At 44.1% G+C, this 17,144-nt stretch overlaps 1 protein-coding gene across 4 annotated transcripts in view; it reads left to right on the top strand.

Annotated features, from left to right (window-relative positions):
• PPP2R5E (protein phosphatase 2 regulatory subunit B'epsilon) overlaps positions 1-13,326 on the top strand; it is a 521,840-nt gene extending 508,514 nt beyond the window's left edge. For all 4 annotated transcript variants that reach the window (XM_085626198.1, XM_085626201.1, XM_085626199.1 and 1 more), the window contains one exon: positions 9,292-13,326. In XM_085626198.1, the coding sequence (XP_085482324.1) occupies positions 9,292-9,391 (100 nt within the window). In that variant the 3' untranslated portion in view covers positions 9,392-13,326. The remainder of the gene's footprint in view (positions 1-9,291) is intronic.
• Positions 13,327-17,144: the final 3,818 nt, after the last annotated feature.

The following is a 17,144-nucleotide window of genomic DNA, read 5'->3' as shown; positions in this document are numbered from 1 at the left end:
TCCGTACGACGTCATCGGAGCCATAAGAAGCCCACGTCGGCGTGGTGACGTCAGTTCCCTTTTTTCCGCGCCGTCGACGCGCAACGGTTTTTTCCCAGTGCTCTCTAGATACTTTGTAATCTAGTGGTGTATTCTTGTTAAAATCGGAATGTCTTCGACGAGGAAGTCGGGCTTTAAGCCCTGTAGGGAGTGCGGAGGCCTGATGTCCATGACGGATCCGCATCAGAATTGTTTATGGTGTCTCTCTTCTGATCATGATGTGGATGAGTGCGGGTGCTGTAGGAGCATGAATCCTAAAGCACTGAAGGAGAGGAAGACCAAACTCTTCATGAAGAAGATCGGTGAGGAGAAGAGAGGGAGGAAAAAGGAGAAGTCCAGGCGGGAGTCTTCGACTTCGAGGTCGTCGAAGTCGAAGAAGCACCATAAGAAGAGGAAGCATTCTTCTCGGCGTCGGTCCTCGAAGTCTAAGAGGTCGAGGTCGGCTTCGCCTCGTCGACGTCAGAGCAAGATCTTGTCTCCTTCGCCTTCTCCGGATAAGTCTTCGAAGTCTCCCTCTCCGAAGCGGACTCCGGCTCGTTCCCCGACGCCGTCTCCGGCGCCGTCCAAGGCTTCGACTCCTGGTCGGGTGGAATCTGATGTGGAGCAGGAGCAGGAAGAGTCTGTCCCGGTGCCTGATGACTCCGTGGTTCCGGTGGAGGATTCGGAGGAGCCGACGCCGGTGGCTCCACAGGAGGATACAGGGGCAGTTCCTTATCCCCAGTTCCCGGCTCCAGGTACGGATCCTTCGGGATTTCTGAATGCCATGTATGGCATTTTTCAGAGAGCATCCTTCCCATCCGGAGCACCAGCAGGTCCCGTGGGTCCGATGGCGTTTTCTCTGGGAGTGCCGCAGCAATATGCTCAGGCTCCTTTTATGCCTTTTATGCCGATGGCGCCTTCTTGGCAGTTTCCGGCGCCGGTTGGGAATCCGGCTCGACCTCGGATGGATGGTCAATCTTCGGAGCCTTCTTTGACGCCGAGGCCGACTCCTTCGACGCCGCATCCGGCGCCGCCGACTCCACCTGTAGCGCCTCCGACGCCGATGCCTTTGGCTCCACCGACGCCGCGTACGACGTCGACGACGCCGGCTCCCCGGAATCGATCGAGGCGTGAAGCCCAAAGGGTTTTGGAGGAGGAAAGATTTCGTGCTGAGGTGGAAGAAGGTGAGGTCGACTCTTCTTCGGACGAGTTTGGAGGTATAGAGGTGGCAAGTGGTTTGGATACCACCCCGGAGTGGGAGCATGCTTCTGCAAGGTCTTCTCCACCACAGGAATTGGCGCCCTACCATGTTGTGATCAAGAAGGCCGCGGAGTTGTTAGATCTGCAGCTGCCCTCTGTGGAATACAAGTCCAATCTGCTCACAGAGGTGTTGCACTCCCCGACGTCGGCTTCTGAGCCTTTGCTACCTTTCAATGAGGCTCTCTTGGAACCAGTATTGGAGGTGTGGAAGAAGCCTCTGTCAGCTCCAGCAGTTTGCAGGCAGGTGGCAAGGAGATACAGGGTTGCGCCAGGAGACCCGGATTTTTTATCCACGCATCCTTCTCCGGAGAGCCTAGTGGTGCAGGCTTCATGTTCTAAACATGCTTCGGGTGCTTTCCCCCAATCTCCTGCTGATAGGGAGTCGAAGAAAGTTGATCAGGCGGCCAAAAAGTCTTTCTCCTCAGGAAGTATGGCATTGAAGTCATCAAATGCTACGTGCTTGCTGGGGCGTTATGTTCATGCCCTGATGGACTCTATAAAGACTCTGGCCCCTAAGTTACCTGAGGGGGATAAGTCGTCCTTCATGGAGGTTGTGGCGGACACTCAGGCAGCTGCCAGGCAGGTGATCCAGTCTGGGCTGGATACGGCGGACTCTGTGGCGAGAATTATGGGGTCGTCCATTGCCGCAAGGAGACAAGCTTGGCTCCGTTCCTCAGGGTTTTCTGCGGATGTCCAGGCCACGCTGGTGGATCTGCCCTTTGATGGACAAAAGTTGTTTGGGGAGAAGGCAGATTCTGCTCTTCAACGTTTTAAGGACAGTAGGTTAACGGCGAAGTCCTTGGGTCTGCAGGTTCCTGTGAGAGGTTCAACTTTCCGTAAGGTTAGGGGATTCGGAAGGTCATCCTTTCGCTCCTTCCGACAGCCACAACAACAGCAGCAACAACAGCAGCAGAATCCCCTCTATCGCTCCTATAGAGGGAAGCAAAGGGGTCGGAGAGGTTCTGGTCGTAACCCCTCTTCTTCCTCCTCCTCCTCTGCTCCAAGTGAGGCTTCAGGGAAGCAGCCCTAGATCCCCCATCCCGGATCATGTAAGACCTGTGGGGGGTCGGGTGTCCTACTTTCTACGGGGTTGGAAATCTGTTACAACCGACCTTTGGGTTTTGAACCTCGTAGAGACTGGGTACGCCCTTCCCTTTCGGGAGTTTCCTCCCCCTTACCCTCCTTGCCAAGGTTATTGCTCGGAGGACCACCTGCTTCTCCTGCAGAAAGAAGTTCTGGCCTTGTTTCAGAAGGGCGCAATAGAGGTGGTTCCGGAGCAGGAAAGGGGTCAGGGATGCTACTCCCGGTATTTCCTGATCCCCAAGAAGGACGGCAGATTGCGTCCGATTCTGGACCTCAGAATCTTGAATTTTTACCTGAAACAGGAGAAGTTCAAGATGCTGACCCTTGCGCAGGTTCTTCAAGCGTTGCAGCAAGGAGACTGGATGGTGTCGCTCGACTTGCAGGACGCGTACTTCCATGTCCCAATCCTGAAGTCGCACAGGAAGTATCTCCGTTTTACGGTTGGGTCGCAACATTATCAGTTTGCGGTCCTCCCGTTTGGTCTTACTACTGCACCTCGAGTCTTCACAAAGGTGATGGCAGTGGTGGCTGCTCATCTCAGGAGGTCGGGGATTCCGGTTTTCCCCTACCTGGACGACTGGCTTCTGAAGGCAGAGTCCCCGGAGATGGTGCAGCGTCATCTGCAGGTGACAACTCAGCTGTTATTCGACTTGGGTTTTTCGATCAATGTGCCCAAGTCTCACCTGGTGCCCTCTCAACGCAACCTGTTTATAGGGGCAGTACTGGACACTACTGTGTGTCGGGCATTCCCTCCTCCTCAAAGGATTCTCGACATTCAGGAGATGGTCCCTTTATTCCACAGTGGAGCGGTTGTTCCAGTTCTGAAGGTCCTTCGCCTGCTCGGTCTGTTCGCTTCCTGCATTCTGTTGGTCAACCATGCACGCTGGCACATGAGGGCGCTCCAGTGGTGCCTCCGCAAGCAGTGGTATCAGCACAACGGGGATCTCGGGGAGTCGATCAAGATCTCCGGAGAAGCTGCAGCGGATCTGTCTTGGTGGAGCGTGGAGGGCAATCTGTCCCAAGGAAAGCCTTTCCATCTACCTCCATCGGTGGCCACAGTGATAACGGATGCCTCCACCCTAGGGTGGGGAGCTCATCTGGGGGATCTGGAGATCAAGGGTCTTTGGTCTCCAGAGGAAAGGTTGTTTCATATCAACCTTCTGGAGTTGCGGGCGATTCGTTTGGCACTCAAGGCCTTTCTCCCTTCCCTTCGCGGTCGGTCAGTTCAAGTTCTGACGGACAACACGACCGCGATGTGGTATATAAACAAACAGGGAGGAGTAGGGTCTCTTTGTCTCTGCAGAGAGGCCCTGCGGCTGTGGTCCTGGGCTCAGGACCATCAGATTTGTCTGATGGCAAATCATCTGGCCGGGGTGCTGAATGTGCGTGCGGACAGTCTCAGTCGGCAGTTCTCCGCCGACCACGAGTGGAGGCTCCATCCGGAGGTGGTTCGTCACGTCTTTCGGACGTGGGGGACTCCTCGGGTGGACCTGTTTGCCACCCGAGAGAACGCGCACTGCCCGTCATTCTGCAGTCTCCAGTTTCCGATGCAGGGGGCGTTGGGGGACGCGTTTCAGTTGAGTTGGGGTTCACGACTCCTTTACGCGTTTCCTCCCATACCCTTGATTCCTCGGGTTCTGAGGAAAATTCGCCAAGACCGGGCCCAAGTCATTTTGGTCGCCCCGGACTGGCCAAGAAGGGTGTGGTACACAGATCTTCTCCACCTCTCCTCGTGCCCTCCGCTCCGTCTCCCTCTGAGGGCAGACCTCCTCTCGCAGTCGGAGGGGCAGGTTCTACACCCCCACCTCCAGAGCTTACACCTTCATGCCTGGAGATTGAACGGGGCAACCTGAGTTCCTTCTCTCTCCCACCTGATGTGGTGGACGTTATTTTATCGGCCAGGCGACACTCCACCAAGTCCATATACTCCTACAGGTGGTCTAAGTTTGTAAAGTGGTGTGGAGAGAGATCCATTGACCCTTTAAAGGCTCATCTTTCTGATGTGCTTCAGTTTGCTCTTTCCTTGGCTCAGCAGGGCTGTGCTGTGGCCACGGTCAAGGGCTACCTTTCGGCCTTATCGGCATTTCTGTGCCTTCCAGATCAACCTTCGTTATTTAAATCTCCGGTTGTTCTGAGGTTCATCAAGGGCCTTACAAACATGTTTCCTCCTACTCCATTTGTAATGCCTCAGTGGGACCTTAATCTTGTCTTAACCTTTTTAATGGGGTCCCCATTTGAGCCTCTTCATAATTGTCCTTTGAGGCTGTTGTCCTTTAAGGTGGTTTTTCTTGTAGCCATAACCTCGGCAAGGAGGGTAAGTGAGCTTCAAGCTCTTAGTTCCAAACCTCCTTTTCTTACCTTACATGCTGAAAGGATGGTTCTCAGGACCAGGGCTGCTTTCCTGCCAAAAGTTGTTACTCCTTTCCATTTGGGGCAGTCTATTACCCTCCCTGTTTTTTATCCACCCCCTCATCCTTCCAAAGAGGAAGAAAGACTCCATCGCCTTGACCCGAAGAGGGCTATGAGTTTTTATTTGGACAGGACCAAGGACTTTCGTGTTGATGACCAGCTTTTTATTGGCTACGTTGGTCGTTCTAAAGGTAAAGCGGTGCACAAGCGCACGCTGTCAAGATGGATAATACTGACCATCAAGATCTGCTACGCCCTGGCTGGTAAGACTCCTCCTGAGGGTATTCGTGCTCACTCTACTAGAGCTAAGTCTTCAACATCTGCTCTGGCCCGGGGTGTTCCTGTGGCAGATATTTGTAAGGCCGCGACTTGGGCCTCCCTCCATACTTTCGCAAAGCATTATTGCTTGGACTCTGAGATGAGGAGGGAGGGCCACTTCGCGCGCTCTGTCTTGCAGGACTTTCTGGTATAGAAAGGTGGACACCCTCCTCCGGGAGTGGGGACTGCTGTGGGAATCTATTCACAAGGTGAGGAATCCACTGGCAGATGTATCCATCAGAAGAACAAGTTACTTACCTTCGGTAACGATTTTTCTGGTGGATACAGTATCTGCCTGTGGATTCCTCACCAACCCACCCGCCTCCCCGTTGTCCACCTTTTGTATACCATGAAATTAGTCTTGTTTGAAATGCTTATATTTTCTCTTGTACATTTGTAGGTAATGCTTGTTTGATTAGCATTCCCTTGTTTTGTATGCTATGTATATGTATTGGTTTTCTATATACTGTGTATACTTGGGTTTGTCGTTGGTTCACCTGTTCGCCTCGAAGGCACGGAAAAAATGGGTGGAACTGACGTCACCACGCCGACGTGGGCTTCTTATGGCTCCGATGACGTCGTACGGAGTCGCGTGCGGAGCCGATGTATTGTGACGTCGCCCACGTCGACGTGGAATGCTGGGGAAGAAAAGTTCCGTGGAATGCTGGCGCAGGGGATATTCACAAGGTGAGGAATCCACAGGCAGATACTGTATCCACCAGAAAAATCGTTACCGAAGGTAAGTAACTTGTTCATCAGGGAGTAACATCAGTACTATACATACTGTAGTCTGAAGGAGTACTTCAAGCACCAGTAAGCATTCCCGCAATTTACAAAAAACATCATTACCACAATTTTATTATATCACAATTTATAATTATTTGTTCATTTTAAAACAGCACATTTTTTGATCACTACAAACCCCAATCACTTCTACAGTCTCTTATTCATAACAAACACACATACTCAAAATAAACATTCTTCATGACCCCCGGATTTTCTTAGCTCGGCATGGAGATCATTCTATTTAACTAACGTAGTTGTTGTTGTGGCAGGGAACTCTGACATCTGTCAACGCACGTTTCAGTAGAATACGTAATTGTTGACCACCTTCTTCAGGACCTCTGGCTGTATATTTTCTTCCCAAAACGCATATGAGGGGGTTTGTTTTAGAAATTAAAAATCTACAAGCAGTCTGAAGGACTAAAAGGACAGCACTATTTTTCAGTTCATCTGTCCAGAAGACCCCTTAATTTGTTTTCAGTCAGTCATCAAATCACAAAGGTTCAGAGAATATTAAGGAACACACACAATGTGTAAGTTATGCTTCTACCAGAGTGTAAGTTAAGTCTGCAAATTCACTTACATTTCCTTGCATAGTATGTATATTATGTATGATATTTTTCATTATCATGAATTCCTTTTGTAGTGTTTGTAAATAATGCTTGACATAACATGGTCATAGAATTGTGTGTAAAGCTAAAGAATAAAGTACATTTTGGCCAGGAGTCTTGCTTCAGCACCTGAGGTAGCGAACTTCCATATTGCCAACTTCAAGGTGCAAATACTGACATTTACTTTTTCAGTGTGGTCAAATCCCTCCTTTTGCCAAAAACTAAGAATAGAATCCACATGTGTTATTTCATATTTTCCCAGCTGCAGTTCCTTATTCAGGCCCTGCCAAAAGGAACATAGGAGCAAATTCCATTTCCTTTGTACTACCCTTTGTATGACCACTTTTCTATGCCTACTTATAATTTACATGTGAACAAGTTATGCTTTAAAAGCATATATCACTCACAACTAGGATACATAATTTGCGCTTGTTTTTCTACTATTGACCTTGTTTTATGCTTACTTAAGTTAGGATTTTTTCTCCCGCAAGTGTCAATGCTGCCAGGAAAAAATATTGGACTTTTACTTTTTCACTCTTTTTCTGTGCTTCAGGCCTTCTCTTTATTTATTTTAACAACATTTATTAAGCGCATAGCTACCCTAAGGCATCCCAGCACTAGCAGCAAAAGCAGGGAAGATTTGATAGCTCACAGAGTGGTATTATGAAACAGCCAGCTTTTGAAAGGGAAGATGGTGAGTCTCTGAGCGAAGGTGCTATTGATGGGTGTCCCAGAGTCTATCTGTATTGTGGGAGAAGGAACTGATCCCACTCCTCATCCTTCTGATTTTAGGAATAGTCGCTAAGTTCAGGCTAGCAGAGCGAAGGAATTTCCTGGGGCGATAAAAGGTGATGAGAGAGCCATTAACTGGGGGGACTTTTCCCCCGAAGAGTCTTATGGGCTATACACAGGAACTTAAATTGTATTCTTTCCGGAATGGGCAGCCCCAGTTTAAGGTCTTCAGACCTGGCTTAGCCGACTGAGTTTTAGGAATGGTAAGCAGCAACCAAGCGGCACAGTTCTGAAGAACTTGAAGTTTCCTTATTGTGGATTTAGGTGCTCCCAGATACTGGGAGTTGCCGTAGTGCAATCGAGAGAGGACCAAGGATTGGACCATAATTCTCCTAGCCCCCATGGGTAGGAGAGGTAGAACTTTCCAAAGCAGTTTAAGAATTCCATAGCAGGCTCCTGGTATTTCCACTGCTTGCTGGTCAACTTTGAGTGATTTGTCCAGCCGACGCCTAGACTTTTAATCTTAGGCTTAGGGGTCGGGGCAGGTCCAAGGCAAATTGACCATGCATGTTGAAGGTCCATATTAGGCGAGTTTCCCAGGAGCATTATTTCATTTTTTTCTCCATTGAGCCTAAGACAGGAGTGTTGCATCCATATTGCCACCTTTTCGAGACAGGACTCCAGGTCAGATGGAGAATTCTGAGGATGGTTAAGGGCTACTACCAACTGAGTATCATCGGCATACGTGACAATTTTAATGCCATATGGCAAGATAATCTCAGCAAGTGATCTCATGTACATGTTGAATAGAGTAGGGCTCAGTGACGAGCCGTGGGGCACTCCACAACTGAGTGATAGGCTCCTAGAAGTTTTCCCCTGCAAAGCCCTGGAATGGTCTACCATTTAAGTAGGATCGGAGCCAGGTAATGACTCCACATGACTCACCGGCATTACTAAGTCTGTTAAGAAGTATGTCAAAGTTGACCGTATCAATTGCAGAGCTAAGATCAAGGAGGATGATGGCTACTGCTCCTCCTTGGTCGAGGATTTTCTTAGATTCTTCGACTACGGGAAGAAGAGCAGTTTCTGTTCCATGCTGAGGACGGAAACCGGTCTTACACTCTCTCAATCTTAGCCATTACATTGTCTCAATCTCAGCCCCAGGGTATTTTGAAGTGTATATATATTTTTATTTTGTGGAAATAAAAAACCCTGTTTCTCTACATTCGATATTTCAGTATTTTGTTGAAATTGCATATATGCCAGTTTTTGTTCTTCAAACAGCGTGTTTCTTGGTGTGGCTTATGACTGAAACATGTAGTTGCTGTACCCACTTTACCTATCAAAGGCTGCACACATTTTTAGCAAATTAATACACAAACTGAATAGTGTAACACCATGGTCATTTTGCATCTGGTAAATGCAAGGAGTTTGGCGGACTTCAATTCAAACATGCACTTATTGCTTCAAAGCCACCACCCCTGGAAAATGTTTGCCAGAATTGGGCGTTCCTGTGGTTTGAATTTTACTCAAATTCAATAACTTACAGCATTTCCCCTATTCGCACTGTTTCTGTCCACAACAGCCCTTCCGCTGGATGATATTTGGCATTGTAACATGTTGAATACGAAAACGTATAAGAATATCACTGAAATACATGAATTCAAAATGTGGTATTGATAGTCACCTGATTCAAATTAATTAATCGGAATCCAGTGATCAACTATATGGATGCCACGTAAGTTTGAAGTAAATTTGTTGAAAATTGATTTGTGTAAAGAAATAATAAATATTAGGAGTACATTTTGGGAGAAATTGTATCATAATGCACGTTTGCAGGTACAATTTGTTTTGCTATTCAGGATCCTTGACATTTTTGCATTATACTGTTTAATTATTGTCATCTAATTGTGCTTGGGGAGATGTTTATCGAAGATGGTCAAAGAAATCAATTGTCAAATTCCTGCTTTGGGATTGACATGAGTAAGTCAGTAGCGCTCTGCATTTTTAAGCACAGATCTTTCATGCAGATTTCAGAATTTATTGCACTTTTCAATTCTTCTTTCTTTATTTGCAGGGAGAAGAAGAAAGAGAAGGAACGTGAAGAACTATGGAAAAAATTAGAGGATCTAGAGTTGAAGCGAGGTCTTAGAAGTGATGGTATAATTCCAACTTAACAAAAACAATTGGCTGCATTATTATCCCGTGGAGTCACACATTTATGTAGTAGAAGATGGAGCAACAGTTATCTGTATTGTGCAACTTTACAGTAGATTTCACATTTGTTTCATTATTACTGCAACACTGTATATATCTGTCTCTAAGAAGCGAAAAGGAATACAGACTTTTATCCAAAGTTTGGGCAGTAGAAGGACTTCTCAGAACTTTAGAAACATAATCATTATTTAACCCTACCTTAAAACCAATCTTCAAGATCCACTTACGGACATATCTTTGTCACGGATCCAACACCAGGAGCTCCTTATTTATCATTGGCAGAGAAACAGTTATAAAATGTGAACAATCCTATTGCATTTAGCTTGTCTGCTGAACTGCTAAAAATCTATTTATAGTACAACGAAAAGACATTTCTGTACGAGTTTGTGTAACATCCTCCTTCTCTGGATAACTTTTAAAATTTCACACTTTTACTTTTGCACATCTTCAAGATTTAAATGTCCTTGCAGAACAGTGGCCCTGAAATGTCTTCCCCAGTGGGGTGAGTTTGTTTTGGGTGCTGTCCAAAGGACTGGTGCTTCATCATTTTTAAACTTTGGCAAATGAAATCATGAAATAATGAAGTGAGAGAATGAATAGCAGGTTACTGCATCTGCTAGGTTGCAGAAGCTGAATTTCAGCATCTAGCCAGTATTCATTATATTTGTTACATTGTTAGAAGATTGAGAGCTGTTTAAGTGATTGCAATATTTTATCTACAGCATTCTGTACATTTTATTGGACCATTGCAAAATAATGAAGACAAATGAAAAACAGTACAAGCGGGTTTTCTAGGAACCAAACCTGCTTGGGAAAAGAGTTGAGCAAACAGTTTGGGCTGTTTGGAGTTGTTGCCTTATTTTCTAATATGTATTTATAAAGTATTCCAGCAAAAGAGGATGTATTCACCTCTAAAAAACATACTCCAGTGTTTTTTTTTCCTGGCGTTTTGAGTTCTTTTGCACATCAGCAAGTCAGCCCAACTTTTGGAGCTGTAGAGAATTTTGGATAACATACTTCTGCATTCTCAACTGGATGCTCATTCTTAACTACTGTATTTGTTACCGGAGGTGGTTCTACAAGTGCTACTGAAAGACACTCTGGAAAACTCCTATTGTCCTGAGTATTAAAAATACATTTTAAAATGCTTTTATATCAAAGGTGCATTGTGACCAAATTGTTTAAACAAAACCTCGAGGGCTGCATTGTAAGTGACCAGTATTGTCGTTCATGCTTTTTATTTTCTTAAGTGGAATTATGGTTACAAGTAGGTAAAATGGTAATAGAACTGTGTACAATATATATTTTGCTATTGCAGTTGTATTATTTTATTCTGTATCACTGCGTACGTATTTCAGGGTATTTTTTTCCAGGATGATGATATTAGTGAATTAGTCATCCTAAACAATCAGCCTCTCATTCATTGTTAAATATCATGTTCGTTTATTTGCTGAAATGAACATGTACTTTAGCAACGCTGTTAGCATTTCTAGAAATATTGTATAAATCAGAATACATATAGCCTGTATATTTTTCTTACAAACATTCAAGTGTGCTGTAAACAAGCTGTTGTCTTTCACTGGTCAAGATAAAAGGGAAAGCTCCCTGTCTGCCATTCCTTGTTATCCCTGTATGCGCCACATAACCTTATAACTGATTTTGGATGATCAAGTCACAGTGTGCACATGGTTTACCTTGTATGAATACTGTAAACTCTACAACTTTGTAAATCTTCCAATTGTACATTTGAGAAAAACTGGCAGAAATAAGTCTTATGCATCATAAAATACAAGTTAGCTATAATGGGATCAATATTAAAACTTTTGAAAAGAACTGGTTCAGCCTCGAGATGACTTGGCACAGGCTTTTAAGGACTTTTATTTAACTAGTTTTCAAAGCATAATTACTATACAAGACTTCAAACCATTTGTTAAATTTCAGAAGTTGTGTTCTACAGATTCTGTAACCCTGTGTTGCTACCAATGCGAGTTTGTGCCTCCTCTCAGCGCTCGGTTCAACTAGAGTACTGAAATTCATACTGGCCTGTGGACAAAACATTAGCAAGTAAAAACATAATTTTTAGTTGTTTGCTAAGAACACAGATCTTAATGTCTTGTTTCTATTCAGTAACATTTGACAGTTCCTGGATACTTGTACTGCTACCAATCGAGTTTCAATTGCTTGCAGGTGGCATTGGTTTTATTTCACTATTTCAGTGGTTAAAAGTATTCAGAAGCAATATTAATTTATATGTCCATGGTTATTGGGTATTTACAATTTTCCGACTGGTAACCGCAGGTAACTACTGTGATCAGAAACAAGTGAAGCATATAGAGGGGTGTGGTGCTTTTGTGGTTGGGGCCGCCTTCTGGCTGAATGCCGCCCAAAAGATCTCACCACATTTTACTGATGTGTTGGGGTGTCATGATTTCCAGAATCTGGAAATGTATTTGTTTTGCCCTTTTAGTTCACACGGTGCAAATGTGTGAGCTGTTGTCTGTGAAAAGAGAATGGAAATTTTCAAAGTAGCCCCTCTCTGGATTAACAAAATCTTTCAAGCTATAAACCTGCCATTGTCAACTCAGAATAGATAGTGCACGTCCTTGTTTCACTGTCGAGCACATATGAAAGAAAATTATTTTCCCCTTATTCTTTATCTCTTTATGAAGCACTTTGAAAAAAAGATTTTTAAACCCGCCAGATAGCCCAGGTTTGGATTTTTGGAAAATAATCTCCCACTTGCTTGTGTAATTTTATGGATTTAACTGGTTTTGTAACATCTTTTAGCAGCAAATAATGAAGGTTGCAGTTGCTCCAGCTTTATTTGTACGGATGCAGCATAAGTACCGCCGCCTCCCGATCCGTTTCGCTATGTACAAATAGTCTGGAGTTAAAATCCATTTTATCTGCGAGGACAAAAGTAGATTTTCATGGTCTCCCCAGGAATTGCATTTGTTTTCGAGCGAGAGATCTGCTAACTGTTGCTTTGGATAGAGTGAAGGACAAAACACAAATTATTAGAGGCAGTAAGCGAACATAATGGAGACTCCAAATATGGACAGACTGTTTTATGTGGTTCTCTCTTTCGTTTTTTGAAGGAATCCATTTACCCAATAAGAAGAAATGATAATTTGTGATCAAGTAGAATGTATTTTAAAGGAGCGGCATACACAACAAAAACCTCTGTTTCAGAAGAAATGTATTTTGTTATGTATTTCTGAAAAAGGTTGTGAATGAACAGAGCCCTTCAAGTAGCATTGCTTTGTTTCACAAACGGGCATCAAGACTTCAGTATGATCACCTTTGTTGAACACTTGCTGTAAATAAAATGTAATCCAAGACCGTGTGTGTGTACAATTTTAAAAATCAAAATCTTAACCAATGCAGAACATGTTATTTCATAACAACGTTTTTTTCCGATATTGAGCTTTGTGTTTTTATGTATTTAACATTTAGTTTTTCAGTTATTTTGATTTCGATGCATTTCTTTGTCTAAACAGGAGAGGGCAGCAAAAGATGAATTTTGATTTCTTCCCTGGAAAATCTGTACTCCGTTACTATCTTAATATAAGATGCTGTAGGCCACAGAATATGAGCAGGATTAAATGAAACACTTTTGACACGGAAACGTTGCATAGACTAGATAGAGTGGCTGGACCCAAAATGTATGATGTGCTGAACTAAAATACTGCAAACCTATCCTCCTCGAGCAAAATACAACATTTAAAAAGTGAGATTGGTCTTAAACGCATTGGATTCCAAATGTCTTTTTTTTTCCCCCTGAAGGCTCGTTTTGAGAACTGATGCCCCAGATTAAATGTAAATGTCCTCTTTTGCATGAGCAAGGGAGGCACTGTACTGTGGGGGCATCTAAATAAAGACACAATGAAGATTTTCTTACTTGCCTATTGTGTTTTCTCACCTGCTTTCTATGTTTCTCTGTGCTTTACTAAGACTGCTTTTAGCGTTGGTGGCCCTGCAACGTGTTTGCAGTTGTAAGCAATTTATTATGAACACATTCATTAAAAAGATGGATGCTGCTGAGTCCTGTTGGGAAACGAAACCCACTTGTCTACCTTCAAGTACTCTACATAATCATGATCATTTTTTTTAATCTGGTGGTTTATTACACAGTAGGTCATAAGCCCTTAAAATACCTCGGGTGTCAGATAGTCCATGTGGATACCTTGTACTCTATCATGATTGGAGTGGAAAACTGCTTCTTACGTGCAAGTATTTATGCTAATCTTGATGCAGATTTTGCGATCTCACGAACTGTAAATAACTGGTGCTTGATATTTGATGTTAGGAGTGACGCCTTCCTCATGGTATTTCCGGCGCTGATATTAATGGTTCTTTATATTCATATATTGTTTCATTCCTGAGTGATATGGGTAGAGAATGCCATAGGGTTGGACCGAGACAGGCAAATGAGCGACCACCCATCCGTGAGAGTTTAACCCTGGGAACCAAGAATTTCCCCTGAGTAGTAGAGCGTAAGAAACGTGGAGGTTGGTAAAAATGAACCAAATCTTGCAAATATTGTGGGGCAGTACCAAACTTGATCTTGATCATGTAGCTCAAGACTTTAAATTTAACGCAATTAGCAACCTTGAACCAATGAAGATCTTGCAAGGAGCCAGAGATGGAAGCAGTTTTGGGGATCTGACAAAATAATCTGGCAGCAGAATTCTGCACCACCTGTAGTTTCCGTATCACTTCCTTTAGTTGTCCTTCTTTCAGGGCCTGATAGGAGGACTATGTGAAATTTGGACTTTAAAACAAGGTAAGAGAGGGGCTCTGTATTCTCAAAAAGGAAATAGAGCTCCGACAAACTGTGAAGTAAAAAATGTTTTCCTTTTCGAATCCAATGTTTGCTAATTCATTCACACATGTTATTGGTAACAACTACCAAGGTCAGGTATTCACAAAATCACTCATTCTGGTGGAACACTTAAATGCAAGGCAACGTCAATTTATAAAGAATCAATTAAATGGTTTATTTGATTCACAAAGTTTCTTTAACCACAATCAGATCATAAAAAATGCATTAGTTTTTAAATAAAACAAAGACACATTAAAAACAAGTTAAATTAAAAAATACTGAATGAGACAAAAGCACAAATCAAGGAGATTTTGAAAAAAGACAGTCAATTTGTCATAAGCCAGTTAATTCGGAAACCTTATGGGCAACAATTGAATAAGGGTTAACTTCCTCATTTGACACAGGTATTGTATGCCCCCTTCCAAATTTAACACAACGGAATTGCGTCGACGCGTTTCGGAGGTTATTCGAAGTTTGTGACCTCCTTCTTCAGGACTATTAGAGATGGAATCTCCTTATCCATGAACGTTTGCCTAAGGCACAAATGAAAAACAATTTTTACTATCAATGTACATGATGTTTTCTTTCCCCCTTTTTTTTTAAAAAACAGGAGTCTAAAACATATATATCATGTCTTACGTGTATGCGACAACTACAGTTTTCTAACTTCCTACTAGTGTGGAGTTAAAGTATGAATGATGAGTAATGGATCGAGTGACTAAATGGAAACACTCTTGAAGCTGGCCACGTTGCTATATAAAAACAGAGAATTTAGATAATATGATTATGGTTATATATCCATGAGGGTACATTTCTTGTGTGTACGAAAGAATGAATAGTTAGAAAACTGTAGTTGTCGCATACACGTAAGACATGATATATATGTTTTAGATTTTTTAATTTAACTTGTTTTTAATGTGTCTTTGTTTTATTTAAAAACTAATGCATTTTTTATGATCTGATTGTGGTTAAAGAAACTTTGTGAATCAAATAAACCATTTAATTGATTCTTTATAAATTGACGTTGCCTTGCATTTAAGTGTTCCACCAGAATGAGTGATTTTGTGAATACCTGACCTTGGTAGTTGTTACCAATAACATGTGTGAATGAATTAGCAAACATTGGATTCGAAAAGGAAAACATTTTTTACTTCAAAATTTGGACTTTGGCCATCTTTTTATTCCGGGTTCATTTACACTATGCTTGATCAAAGCACCTAAAGCTTCTACAGAGTGACTGGCTGATATTAATTAGATGCCACGGCTGGAAGTGAAATCCATTTACGAGTCTATTGTAGCTAGAATCTGTCCCTAGAATGGGTTGAAGAAAAGCTTTTGTTTGATGAATGGGTGGCTGTAGATGCACATGCTGTGCATACTCCTGCATTCTAGTGTTGGGCCCGGATGTGTACAAGTTATTCTTCGAAGTAGTCTTTCAAGTCATGAGGTACTGTGACTCCTCTTCTTATTGGTAATGTGCAAAGTCATCGGCTCCATTGTTGTTTTGTTTTCTGTCTATCGCTGAGTTTGTACAGGTCCTCCTGTGCTCCGGTTCGGAACTATCTCTGTTCTCTTTTCGGTCTACATGGGTCCCTTCCCTCTGTCATTATTGTAATCGAATGCGTCTCCTTTTCTTTCTCCGTCTCGGGTTGATGTTGGTGACTTCGCTCGAGTGGGGTTCAGGTCGACCGGGGCATCTCTTTCAGGGCCTACTCCCGTCTCTTGGTTGTGTCTCTCCACCATACCTCGACGGTGATGTAACGGATGCCTTTCCGCAATTGTCCGTGCTGCAATGCACAGTATCCTCACACTGATCTCCATCAGGTCTGCAACTGATGTCTTTTGCCTAAGCACAACGAGGCTGCTTGCGACGCGTGCCACTTCTTCTGCTCCAAAAAGACCTGTAGAGACCATCAGGCTTGGTGTCTCAAGATGTTGTGTTGGAGCAGAGACGACACACCGGACATTTCTGGCCCAGAGGACATCGAGGGTGAGCACCATCCAAAGCCCTCGGCTGTGTATGAGGAAGTATTTTCCCCGGAGGACCGCTCCGGCTCTGATTTGGAGATCAAGGACATTCCACTAGATTAGCAGTCAGTGAGTACTGTATATCCTACCCCTCACCACCTCTCAAGCAGCGCAGCCCTTTGCCAAGGGGCATTGAGCCACTCTGGAATGTCAGACAAACCACTGGGCCACCCCTGCCTTTGGGGCATGGTCGGCACCGACAGTCACCTTCGATGTACCATCCAGCTCAGCACTGAATAAATCAGTGAGAGTGGCCACCTACAATCGACCACACCTCCACTAGCTCAAGCTTCAGCTCCAACTGCTTCCATCTAAGCCATCTTTGTCGCTGAAACCCTTTGCGTCGACCAGCAAGTTCAACCTGTGCTCCAGCACTGTGGAAACGATTCTCCACAAACGTCTTAAGATCAATGCTCGGCAAAGACACTTGGTCATCCATCCCCACACAGGCTACCCTTCGAGGGCTGCTGCTGCTCAACCCTCCAACAGTCAGCTGTCCTTCAAGAAGCCTAGGACATTCCATTCCCAGCAAAGCAGTGCAAGAAGACGGACAAGGCTACTAGCCTCTTACTCTTCACACATACATCACCCCACCCAATCCTCTTCCTATACCTTCAACTTTCCAACCTTCTTCAGGGAATTCCCTTGACAGTACACCTCGGGGTCACCTCCTTCTGACACAAGTGGTCATGGGGGAGCGGGGGGTGGTGGTACACATTTGATGATCCTCCACAGGGCATCCCATGGGACTCCTATAATGCAGCACACTAGGAGATGCACACCCCGACTTCTACCCTGCCCGGCCAGACTACTCCCCATCCTATCAGGAACTTGTAGGTAGGACCTCCTCTTTACATAAG

This window comes from Triturus cristatus, chromosome 9 (genome assembly GCF_964204655.1).
Source record: "Triturus cristatus chromosome 9, aTriCri1.1, whole genome shotgun sequence".
Lineage (NCBI taxonomy): Eukaryota > Metazoa > Chordata > Amphibia > Caudata > Salamandridae > Triturus > Triturus cristatus.
Note: the sequence above shows the minus strand (reverse complement) of the source record. Positions and strands in the feature narration are given on the sequence as shown.